Here is a 13,321-nt window from a genome sequence, read left to right as displayed (position 1 = left end):
CATCTTCAAGGTCTGAAAGAGTAAAAGGATAGTGTTGCATGCTGTCTGCCCCTTGTGGGGACCAGCAACAGACTGCAAGCATTCTGTGGCCAACTTTGACCATACTCTCCCCCTTGACACCTGTAAAATGTAGAGAAAACAGGTTCCCAAGGTCCCCTTCCACCTGTCTCCTAGAAAAGAGTTTGCTTGGTCGCTCCACCCCACCTCAAGCTTCTCATAAACCCTATGGTTTTGGTGAAACACCACTACTTCACACTATTATAAATATGTAATTAATGTTATGTATCGGTACAGAATTCAACAGATTTAACCATATACTTAATAGTTTATAGACAACCCCTTGCTAAATTATGCCACAGTGTAAGATTGTTTAACTTTTTGTAAGATGGGACTTAAAAAACAATAAACTTAAACATATGATCGTATGTAAGCTGTCTTTTTTATTTTATTTTAATGTACAGTCCATAATGAGACACATCAGGTGCTTCAGATTGAGAATACCTGTACACATGCCAAGGTCTCTGGGCTGATCGTCTTCGTCAGTGTTTTAAGTTTTACTTATTTCTTTGCAGATGAACTCATCAGACAGATAACTATTAACTGTGCTGAGCGTGGCGTCCTGCTCCTCCGAGTGCGTGATGAAATTCGTATGACCATTGCTGCCTACCAGACCCTATATGAAAGCAGTGTGGCATTTGGCATGAGAAAAGCCTTGCAGGCCGAACAGGGCAAATCTGATATGGAGAAGAAGGTAAGAGGGGCTTTTGACGGCATGTTTCCTGTGTTCCATTGTGTGCTGTACCCGAGGGTTTGGAATTACATAAATCATCTTTAAAGGCCCCAACAAATCTCACTTGTTAACAAATGGCATAGTAAGGGTATCAGTGGCCCTAATCAAAGTATGGAAAATGGTCTTTCTCCGTGTTAGCTAATAAAAACAAAAAACAGTTGTAACTGGGGTTCTGGCCACCAGTGTTACTACACTTGCTTCACTAATGATAGTTATACCCTTGCTTTCCTCTCTCCCATAACTCTGCATCTTTCTTGAATATCTCCAATCTCTTCCTCAGTTTCATACTACCTTCATCCTTTCACTATCGCCCACTGTCATGTCATCAGAAGAATGTTGTGGCCTGCTGAGTAAAATTCTCTGTTGTCCAAAGCCAGCACACAGAGCACCACATCTACTGGAGAGGCAGTATGGAGAGGAACAGGTTATTCCAGAACAGTATTGCAGGGGAAAGTATAGGTAGAGATAAGTTTCCCCAGATGTAGCGGAGAAAGATTAATAATGAGGAGATAGGTTTACCCAGAAGTAGAGAAGAAAGCTTGATACTAAAGGACTAATTAGTACAACTACTGTGTTTCTGTCCACATGCAAGAAGGCACAAAAACTGGTGACAAAGATCACTTGCTACTACTAATTTTGAAGGGACCACATGTGTTACAGGAGTCCCCAGCTATGAGGAACTGCTCCAGTCCTGTTCCTACTTTTGAGGCTGACCTGGGAGTAATTTTCTATCCCATGTTCATCACAACAGAGAATGCATTTCAAAATTCCTAGCAGCATTAGCAAACTGAACTGCAGCTCCAGGTACCCAGTAGAGCTGAAGAGTACACAGCAAATTTCACCAAAAGTGAGGAAAGCTCATACAGCAAACGGAGCAATACCAACCTCCTCACTTCCTACAACATAGCACAAAAAAGCCACTCAAGAAATTATGGTGTGAATAATGAGTGACATACGGGAGTTGAGGCACGCAGGTCTTGTGAGAGAAAGAGGGAGCGAACAAAGGAAGTATGATGGTCAGAGCGCAGCCAGGTGTGTGTCCCAAACTGACCTGGACACTATGGACTACATCGGTAGAGCTGTTGGTACCAGTGTCATTTTCAGAAGGTATACATGGATGTGCTCATCTAGGATTTCTCGAGATGTGCAGGGGTCCTTTAAGTACAAGTTCTTTGATGGTTCCAAGCTACTTGGAGAAAAGGCGATTTAATCTCTAGAATGATTCGAGAATAGTCGCACCACAGCATGATGTTGGGGCTGTTGACACCAGCTAAGCAATTTCCGCATCAACAAACAAAAACTCAGACACACAACCTAGTCCTTTTGAGGTCATAGATATGGCAGCAGTAGAAACTGTTCAAACTAGCAGGAACAGTAGTCCTCCAGTTCTTCTGTCCCTGCTGCAGCAACTACCAAGCCACTTTAGATTGCCCTCTCAAGCTCATGCCTGGCGTGTAGGAGGTAGAATACGATATTTCCTCCCCGGATGGAGATCCGTCACTTCAAACGCATGTGTCTTTTTCAAAGGAGCTACATACCGTCTTTCATTTCCTCTCCACCCCATCTTCCTCCCACACCAGAGTGACTTTCGGAAGATCACAAGCAGGAGGTCAACCTTCTGTTGCACATGGGTGCAATTGAACAGGTTCTGGACTTGAGTATGGAGAACCTTCACTCTCCGCCCACTGAATGCTTTTCTAAGGAAGGACTGTTTCAAAATGCTCACTCTGGTACACATCCTGTCAGCTCAAGACGTAGGAGATTGATTGTTGTCCGTAGATTTGACCATACATGACATTTACCTTGCAAGTAAGTGATTTCTGTGTTTTTTAACTTTACCACTCATCAATTACCACCCAGTATTTTACTCCAAAAGTATGCTTTTTAAATGTCATTATTTTAATGTTATATTAAAAAAAGGGTTAACATGCAGGTAGGGGTAAGGGTGTTTTTAGTGTTAAGGGGTCGATAGTGGTAAAGGGTCTGAGGCGGACTGTTTGAGACAGTTAGAGACCAGAAGCCGTTGGTCTCCAGAGGAAAGTCAGCTACAGGTAAATCTTCTGGAGCTTTGGGTGATCTGCCTGATCCCTAAAGCATTACTGCCCTTCAGCAAAGGAAAGCTGCCACTGGTCCTCACAGACAAAACAACCTTCATCCGTCTTTTATAAGTCTTCATTATTGTTGCATTTTATGAAAGGTTTGACTTGCATATTTCCCAACAATCATTTTTAATGCCTCAATGGGATCTGAACCTTTTTCGATATTGCTCAAATGCAAGCACTTTGAGCCTATAATCAACTGTTCCTTAAAGCTTTTGACACTTAAAACTGTCTTCCTTATTGCAAGCATGTCAATGTGAGTGAACTGCTAGAGCTTTTGGTACAACCACCCAATATAGCCTTTCTTAGAGTCAAATTGGTACTGAGAACCTGGGCAGCTTTTCTACCAAAGGTCGTGACATCCTTCCTTGTTGGCAAATCAGTTACTTTGGCCGCATTTTTTTTATTTTTGATAACCAATTTTGATTGTTTTGTGTTAATTATAACATGTCGCAATTACAGATTCGATATGAACAAGCCTCACCCACCCTGGTCCATACATACCCCTTATAATAAACATATCTTATGTAATGCATAGGTAGTATTTCCATAGTCAGACAAGTCATTCCTGTAATATTACATTTCAGTGTCCAATCCTACATCATCTAACCATTTGGACCAGATCTTAGCATGTTTTTGGTGGCATCCTCGTGCCATGTACACTAGTCGTTCCATCTGGGCACACCAATCGACCCCTCGCCTCCACCTCGATATCGCCAGAGGGCCAGGTGCCTTCCATTGCGCAGCTCTGTCCTTTTAGCGACCATTAGAGCAGTACCCAGAAATATCTTATCTGACAGTGAGCACCCAATCCCTTTATCAACCCCTAATAAGACTACAAGTGGGAAGAGGTCGAGGATTTGACCCAGCACCCTAGAAAGCTCGCCCAGGATCACCTTCCAGTAGCATGTTATGAAGGGGCATGACCAGGCCACATGGAAGAAGTCAACCAGTGAATGAGAGCAGCGATTACATTGTAGGTTGGCCAAGGGACCTCCTCGGTGTAGTCTGGCAGGTGTCAGATAGGCACAGTGCAGGTAGTATATCTGCACCAGTCTCAGTCTGGCACCGTTTGCGATGACTCTAGGTGCCATCAGCGCATCCCGCCAGTCTGCGTCTTCCATAGGGCCAGTCCATGTTTCCCACTTAGACGTAATGGGTTTGAGAGTTTGAGGCATTCAGTATCTCCCTTACGTAGGGCCCCCATCACTACCTTAGCTTCCAAAGGACTAAATTCTGGCACAGGGGGAGGCATGTATACTCTCAATGCATGGCGTGATTACAAACATTTATGAAATTGCATTTGGGATGTTGGAGTTCCTGGAAGGAGACCATGTTTGTGCCTGACCACATATCTCCAACCAGGGTAATACGTGTGGTATCCCATAAGGGGAAATCCCTCTTGGACAGTGACATCCCACAGCCACGTTCCATGCCACAGGGGGTATGTTGAGTAATTTTCATCCACCATCCTGTGTGCTGCTGAGCAGCTCTTCAGCTACAAAACACCACCCTGTTGACTCCTGGAATTTTTAGAGAAATGGGGTTGCCATAGAGCATCTCCATCATACAGGGAAGCCTAATAAGGGGAGTTCTAGTCGGTAGGCTGGCTCAGACCAACCCCCCGTAAATCAGTCATTCATGATGATGATTTGAGATGCTAAATAGAAGCAGTAGAGGTTAGACATGCCCAGCTCTCCCTCATATGGGGGCCGTTGACAAATGTTCCTGGATAAGCGCCATCTTGTGTTAGGCACTGGCCATGGACTCCATTTCTCTGAACCACTGACAGGGGATGTTGATGGGAAAATTTTGAAAAAGATAGAGAAACCCAGGTAGTATCATCATCTTATATAATGTGATTAATCCCATGAAATTTAATGGGAGTGATTGCCATTTTTTGAGGTCCGCTCTGACCTTACGGACTAGCGGAGTTGTATTGAGGGACCAAGTCAGGAACAGCTCAAGGACAACATGGATACCTAAATAGTGGAAGCTAAGGCACCCGATTGGTATGTTCGAATGCCAGTCCACTGCCTCTCAAATACTGGTCAAGGAAACCAGGAGTGACTTGGCCGGATTAACGGTCAGGCCAGAGGCTTCTGTGAATAGTTTCAAGAGGTGAAGACAACAAGGGCGACTGTCTGCCAGGTTTGCTAGGTAGAAGAACATGTTGTCCACATAAAGTGCGATGCGGTCTTCTTGGCCTGTTTCCAACCTCCATCCCACGAACAGTGGGTCGCCGCGTACAAGTCGAGTGAAAGACTCTCTGGCCAATGTGAAAAGGAGGGGAGGAAGAGTGCAACCTTGCTGGGTGCTGTGCCATACGTTAAGTTAAATGCCTCTAACAGCACCCCATTGATTTGCACTTGGGCTGTTGTTTTTGTATAAAGCATGCAACAAAAGTGCGGTCCAAAGCCTGTCTTTCCTAGGACTAGAAATTGATAGTCCCAATCCACCGTACCAAACGCCTTCTCAAATCTCTGTTAGTAACAAGACCAGTGGAGTTGGGATAGTGTGTCGCTGGGTGAGTGCCACATGTAGACGCCGCAAACAGTGTTTGGTGCTGCGGGCAGGCATGAAGCTGTACTGGTCAGGGTGGCTCAAGGACCCAGTGGTTTGTCGGAGATGTTAAGCTAGGATAGTAGCATAAATCTTGACCTCCCCGTTGATAAGAGAGATCGGCCAGTAGTCGGCGCAACAATGAGATGGGGGTTGTGTCTTCAGTATGACCACTATGGTGGCCTGGCCAGGGTCCTGGAGGAAGGTGGCTGTCTTCAGTGCCTCCTCATATAGGTTTACTAGATGAGGGGCAGGATATCATTACATTTGGTATAGAATTCGGCAGGGTAGCCGTCTGGACCTGGCATCTTGCCTGGCTTCAGGGCTGAGATTGCTTCCCTGATCTCTTCCAACATAATGAGTTAGTCCAGTGCCTGTCGGCTTAATATTGATAGGTAGGGCATAGTTATCTCGTCATTGAGGGGAGCATCTCTTTCGGAATCTGGTTGGGGGACCGCAGTGTGGAGCGTGGCATATTAGTTAACAAATGCAGAGGCTTGGCCAGGGGATGTGGTTTGCATAGATCTCCTCAAGTCCGTCACTGCTGGTATGATCCGCCCCTCTAGGGGCTTGCAAGCGAGCCAGTAGAGCAATTTGCTGTTTTTGTCCCCCCAACCATAGACCTGTGCCTATGAAGCATTCCAAATTTGTTTTGCTGTCTCTAAGTATGGGCTCTAATTTCTTCTCTCACCAAGGTCAGGGCTCTAGTGGCATCACATTGACTTGTAGTGGGCCAACTGTGTTTCTAGCTGGATTGCTGAAGCCTCCAGTTGAGTAATGTGATCTTGTTGGGCCTTCTTTTTCTGTCTGAAAAGAGCTTTGCATTGACCTCGGACAGTAGCCTTGCATGCATTCCTGGGGATTGGACAGTTCCTGCATTATTGCAAAAGTATGCCTCAGTTTCTCAGTGGAGGTCTCGGTTATATGCCTCATCTTGGAGGTACCATGCATTGAGTCGCCACAGAGGGTGTCAAGAAGTGGTTTGGTGAGCCAATCTCAAGAAGTAATGGAGCGTGATCCGAGATTCCTTGAGGAAGTATCTGGATCTGCGTGACTGACAGTATATCAGTAGCTGGCATGAGGAACATGTCAATACACACATGTGCATGGTGTGCAGCTCAGGTATGGGTGTACTGTGGGTTCCTGGGATGCCAGGTACTCCATTCGTTGCATAAGCCCAAGTGGGTAATCGAGTTACGGAGGAGGGCTTAACTTTGACACCGGGTGGCAGAAGGGGACATGTGGAATCCATTTCTGGTTCTAGAACCACATTTACATCACCACCCATGATTGTGTGACCAGGGGGAAGGTAGGCCACTACCTCGGACAATGTGGTTAGCGCCGTGGGAGGCGCATATACACAGAGAATATTCACAGAATGGCACTCTGACATATCTGCTAAGCAAAGGAACTGGCCTTGAGCATCAATCCAAGATCGAGTCACCACTAGGGGAAAGGAGCAACGCAGAAGTATCACCACTGTGCGGGCTCCCCGGGCAAGACCAGCATGATATACACAATAAAAACCATAACAAGCAAGGAATGGACAGGATGTGTCCAGCAGATGGGTCTCCTGTAGCATTAAGATGGATGGATGGAAGGAGCCGTTGACCATAGGGCATGACTCCCGAATGGCCTGCCGGACAAAATTTAGCATTTACATTCCATGGCATCACATTGTACAGGGCCATGAGAAGTGTAGTGACATAGGGCTCGACCGGATTGGAAGCAAGTTGGTGACTTCAATTAGTCTAAGCATCTGGTCTGATGCACAAGAAACAGGTGTTTAGCGGTTGCTGCATGCATGGTGGTTTCTGATGGATACAACTACCTGTGGATTCCTCACCTAATGAATACTCCCATGGTGCCAGCATTCGACGGAAATCTTCTTCCTAGTCTCTGCACGTCGACGAGGGCGTCACTCTAGCCCACGCGACGCCGTCTGACGTCATACAGGCAATAAGAGGTCCTCGACGACGTGCCGACGTCAGTTCACTTTTTTCCGTGCATTCGAAACGGTTATCTTCGAGGGAGCAACTGTTACTTTCGTGGTTACAGTGTATTTTTTGCTGCGTAGTCCTTCGCTGCAGAAATAATGTCGCAGAGAAAGTCGGGTTTTAAGCCTTGTCGTGAGTGTGGGGGCAAGATGTCAGTTACGGATCCTCACTCCGACTGCCTTTGGTGTTTAAGCTCCGACCACGACGTCTCGACTTGTGATTCATGCCAGCACATGAATCCAAAGGCCCTCAAGGAACGTGAGGCGAAGTTGTTTATGGCGAAGTCGAAGAAAGAAAAACATCATAAGAAGTCTTCTTCGCCAAGGCATCGGCGTCATCGAGACTCCCGGCGCCGTAGAGAATCACGGCGCCATTCAAGCAAGGAGACTCGTTCAAGGTCTTTGGATCGGCGCCGGAGGACTTGGGAGGTCAGTCCCACGGTCACGCCGCATCCATCGACGCCGTTGCCCTCTCCGGCGTCACCGACTTCACCTGGACAGGCGTCGGTGATTGAAGTGGTGCAGCCTCTGGTGTTGTCCCCGGCGTCGCAGACGTCGAGGCCGGCGTCGGGGTCGCCTTCGATACAGGCACCCCAGTATCCGGCTTTTCCCACCCCTGGAGCCGATAGTACCGCATTCCTAAATGCGATGTATACCATCTTCCAACAGATGGCTCCAGGGGGTGCTCCGGCTGGCCCTTTGGCCTTTTCATTGGGTGATCCTGCGCCTCTACGGCCGGCACCCTTTATGCCCTTTCTCCCTTTTGGGAACGTGGGCTCTGCGCCGGTGGCCGCTCCGGTGGCTTCGGAGGGATTGGCCCCGGAGATTTCCATCCCGTCGACGTCGGGATTTCGTCCTGTGACTCCGGTGGGTCCATCCGCTCCGAGTGCTCTTTCATCGGCGCCGAAGTTACCTGTGGCGCCGGACGCGGCGTCGATGGCTTCTGAAGATCGGCGCCGATCTTCGGCTTCGGCGGAGGCATTGTCGACTCCGCGTATCGAGCCGAGGCTTCATTCGAGGAGACGTGCTCTCCGTTTATTAGAGGAGCAGGAGTACCAACGAGTCCTGGAAGAAGGAGAACTAGAGGACTCGGGTGATGGACTGCATGGTCTAGATACAGCCAGTGGGCTGGACACTTCCCCTGAGTGGGATCTTTCGTCTCCAGGGGAATACACGGAGGAGGCTGCTTCCTTTCACGCAGTGGTACGGAAGGCAGCTAGTTTTCTGGACCTGCCTTTGCCGGTGGCAGAGACAAAACAGAACCTTCTGACAGAGGTGCTTCATCCGGCCTCAGCTGCGGCAGAGCCTCTATTGCCCTTTAATGACGCTTTGCTGGATCCGGTGCTAGAGGTGTGGAAGAGACCAGTATCTTCCCCAGCGGTTCATAGAGCCGTAGCCAGGAGGTATCGAGCTGCACCAACTGACCCTGGCTTTCTTTCTAGACACCCTACACCGGAGAGCTTGGTGGTGCAGGCCTCCTGTTCATCCAAATCAGCGCCTGGTTCTTTCCCGACAGTGCCTGGGGACAGGGACTCGAAGAAACTGGATGCGCAGTCCAAGAAAATCTTTTCGTCCTGCAGTCTGGCGTTGAAGGCCACCAACGCAACTTGTATCCTGGGGAGATATATTCATGCTCTTATGGATGACATTTCCTCATCATTTACGGAGCTTCCCCAGGGTCTTTTGGATGTTGTTTCAGATGCCCAGGCTGCCGCGACCCAGATTATTCAGTCTGGGCTGGACACCACCGACTCGGTGGCCAGAGCAATGGGCACGACTGTGGTGGCAAGGAGACAGGCCTGGCTCCGTAATTCGGGGTTTTCTGCGGATGAGCAGTCAACCCTATTGGATCTCCCTTTTGATGGGGACAAGCTGTTTGGCGCCAAGGCAGATTCGGCCTTGGAACGTTTTAAGGAGAGCAGGGCCACAGCCAAATCGTTAGGACTCCAAGCTCCTTCTTCCTCTGCCTCTTCCAGGGTTTTCAGGAGGTTTTGGGGATTTGGGCGTGGCTCTTCCTCCTCTTCCTTTCGGGGGAGATTCCAGCAACCTGCCTCTTCCCATCCCTATAGATCTTTTAGAGGGAGAGGGAGGGCCCGCACCAGAGGAGCCTCTCAGCAGCACTCTGCCTCTTCCTCGTCCTCTGGAGGGGTGCAGCAGGGAAAGCAGCCTTAGGCTTCCACCATTTCCCACTCACTCCTCCTGTAGGGGGAAGATTACAGCATTTTCTCCACAAGTGGAAGACTATTACAACGGACACTTGGGTTCTCAGTATTGTGGGAAAAGGCTACACCCTTCCCTTTCGGGAGTTCCCGCCCCTCATCCCGCCCCGCCCATCTTATTGTTCAGAAGAACACCTCCTGTTGCTAGAACAGGAGGTACAAGTCCTCCTTTCAAAGGGCGCGGTAGAGTTGGTCCCAGAGCAGGAAAGGGGTCGAGGTTGTTACTCAAGGTATTTCCTGATTCCCAAGAAGGATGGTCGGTTGAGACCAATCCTGGACCTGAGGATCTTGAATTGGTTCCTCAAACAGGAAAAGTTCAAGATGCTGACCCTAGCTCAGGTGCTTTTGGCGTTGAACAAGGAAGATTGGATGGTGTCTGTCGACTTGCAGGATGCTTACTTTCATATCCCGATACTCAAGTCACACAGGAAGTATCTCCGGTTTATGGTGGGATCGCAGCACTATCAGTTTGCGGTCCTTCCGTTTGGTCTTACTTCAGCACCTCGAGTCTTCACGAAGGTGATGTCGGTGGTTGCGGCAGAGCTCAGAAGGAAGGGGATAGCAGTATTCCCTTACTTGGACGACTGGTTGATCAAAGCCAAGTCGCCGGAGCTTGTGTCGCATCATCTGCAGTCAACGACTCAGTTGTTGTTCGACCTGGGTTTTTCGGTGAACGAGCCCAAATCTCACCTGGAGCCCTCTCAGCGCCTCCTGTTCATAGGGGCAGTACTGGATACAACATTGAGTCGAGCCTTTCCTCCGCCTCAGCGGATTCAAGATATTCAGGAATTGGTTCCAATGTTTCAAAATGGAGCGGTGGTTCCAGTCCTCAAGGTCCTTCGTCTGCTCGGTCTGTTTGCCTCCTGCATTCTGTTGGTCACGCATGCTCGCTGGCACATGAGGGCTCTTCAGTGGTGCCTCCGAAGGCAGTGGTCTCAACACAAAGGAGATCTAGAAGGTGCTGTCAAGATCTCCAGAGATGCTGCTGTGGACTTGAAGTGGTGGATTGCGAGCAACAATCTTTCACAAGGAAAGCCGTTCGCGCAGTCGCCACCAGTGGCCACGGTCATAACGGATGCTTCCACTCTAGGGTGGGGAGCTCATCTGGGGGATCTGGAGATCAAAGGCCTTTGGTCTCCAGAGGAGCAGATGTTTCATATCAATCTGTTGGAGTTACGGGCTGTACGTCTGGCTCTCAAGGCCTTCCTCCCTTCCCTTCGTGGTCAGTCGGTACAGGTTCTGACGGACAATACTACCACGATGTGGTACATAAACAAACAGGGAGGAGTAGGGTCGTACCTTCTCTGCAGAGAAGCTCTTCGACTATGGTCCTGGGCACAGGACCATCAGATTTGCTTGGTAGCAAATCATCTGGCCGGGGTCTTGAATGTACGTGCGGACGGTCTCAGTCGCCAATTCTCGGCAGATCACGAGTGGCGTCTCCATCCAGATCAAGCCCGTTTGATCTTCCAAAGGTGGGGGTTTCCTCGGGTAGATCTGTTTGCCACTCTGGAGAACGCGCATTGTCCGTTATTCTGCAGCCTCCAGTATCCGATGCAGGGAGCGTTGGGGGACGCGTTTCAAATAACCTGGTGCGGCCAGTTGCTTTACGCTTTTCCTCCCATACCCTTGATTCCTCGAGTATTGAGGAAAATTCGCCAAGACCGGGCGCTAGTCATCTTAATAGCTCCGGATTGGCCAAGGAGGGTGTGGTATTCCGACCTTCTCCAACTCTCAATGTGCCCTCCGCTCCGTCTCCCTTTCAGGGCAGACCTCCTCTCGCAGTCGCAGGGGCAGGTTTTACACCCCAACCTCCAGAGTCTGCACCTACATGCCTGGAGATTGAACGGGGCAACTTGAGTTCCTTCTCTCTCCCGCCTGATGTAGTGGATGTTATATTAGCGGCCAGGCGACACTCCACTAAATCTATCTACGCTAATAGGTGGTCTAAATTTGTTGCGTGGTGTGGAGAGAGGCAGATTGATCCCTTACATGCTCATCTATCGGACATTTTGTCTTTTGCTCTGTCTCTAGCGCAGAAAGGTTGTGCAGTGGCTACCATTAAGGGTTATTTGTCGGCCTTGTCAGCCTTCATTTGTCTTCCAGACCAACCATCGTTATTTAAATCCCCTATTGTTATCAGATTCTTGAAAGGTCTTCTAAATAAATATCCTCCAAAACCATTTGTTATGCCGCAATGGGATTTGTCCTTGGTCCTGACTTTCCTTATGGGGTCCCCTTTCGAGCCTATGCATTCTTGCCCCTTAAGGTATTTGGTTATAAAAACAGTTTTTCTGGTAGCTATAACATCTGCAAGGAGAGTGAGTGAGTTGCAGGCCTTATCGGTAAAGCCCCCTTATACAACTTTTTATGGGGATAAGGTGGTGTTGAGGACCAAGGCTGCTTTCCTCCCGAAGGTTGTTTCACCCTTCCATTTGGCTCAGACAATTACTTTGTCCACGTTCTATCCTCCGCCTCATCCTTCTAAAGAGGAAGAAAGACTGCACCGTCTGGACCTAAAGAGGGCGTTGAGCTTCTTTATTGATAGAACAAAGGATTTCAGGCTGGAGGATCAGCTGTTCATCGGGTACGTGGGCAAAAGGAGAGGAAAGGCAGTCCACAAGAGAACACTCTCCAGGTGGGTGGTTCTTTGCATTAAAATCTGTTACTCTTTGGCAAAGAAGGACCCTCCTGAGGGCATTAGAGCTCATTCCACCAGAGCTAAGTCGGCCACTTCGGCCTTGGCCAGAGGTGTTCCTGTGGTTGACATCTGCAAGGCCGCAACTTGGTCGTCCCTTCACACTTTTGCGAAACATTACTGTTTGGACTCTGAGGTCAGAAGGGACGGCCATTTTGCACGGTCAGTGCTGCAGGATTTCTTGGTTTGACCATTTAGGCACCCGCCACCGGGCGTGGTACTGCTTTGGGACTCTATTCATTAGGTGAGGAATCCACAGGTAGTTGTATCCATCAGAAGAACGAGTTACTTACCTTCGGTAACAACTTTTCTGGTGGATACATTAGCTACCTGTGGATTCCTCACAGTCCCACCCGCCTCCCCGTTGCCTTTCTGGTCTTACCAAGTAATCCTTGAGTGCGCTCCTCTTGGTCTTCAAGGTTGCAATAGATGTTGTATATATGGATACTTGTATATATTTATCTGTATATATATATATATATATATTTGTGTACATACATGATTTGCATATATTTGTTCGTTATATTAAATTTACAGCTATTCATTGCAATATTGTGTATTTTACAAGGTTATGGGATGTTGCCTTGCTCTTTCATTGCATTGGGTTGTTGTTCTCATGCACGTAAAAAATGTTGGTACTGACGTCGGCACGTCGTCGAGGACCTCTTATTGCCTGTATGACGTCAGACGGCGTCGCGTGGGCTAGAGTGACGTCCTCGTCGACGTGCAGAGACTAGGAAGAAGATTTCCGTCGAATGCTGGCGCCATGGGAGTATTCATTAGGTGAGGAATCCACAGGTAGCTAATGTATCCACCAGAAAAGTCGTTACCGAAGGTAAGTAACTCGTTCATTAGGAGGTCTTTGTGACAACCTGAAAGAAAGCAAGGTTAAACAATTTACATTCAAACATTTATTTGGCAATACTTATGCGAACAGTGTAACTCCTCCCCCTCTAT

General features: G+C 48.5%; 1 protein-coding gene across 1 annotated transcript in view; it reads left to right on the top strand.

Annotated features, from left to right (window-relative positions):
• DNALI1 (dynein axonemal light intermediate chain 1) overlaps positions 1 to 13,321 on the top strand; it is a 157,802-nt gene that overhangs the window by 80,562 nt on the left and 63,919 nt on the right. The window contains exon 4 of the mRNA XM_069223889.1: positions 573 to 751. Coding sequence (XP_069079990.1) covers positions 573 to 751 — 179 coding nt within the window. The remainder of the gene's footprint in view (positions 1 to 572; positions 752 to 13,321) is intronic.

Source organism: Pleurodeles waltl, chromosome 3_1 (assembly GCF_031143425.1).
Source record: "Pleurodeles waltl isolate 20211129_DDA chromosome 3_1, aPleWal1.hap1.20221129, whole genome shotgun sequence".
Taxonomy (NCBI): Eukaryota; Metazoa; Chordata; class Amphibia; order Caudata; family Salamandridae; genus Pleurodeles; species Pleurodeles waltl.
This window is presented reverse-complemented; position numbering and strand designations above follow the sequence as displayed.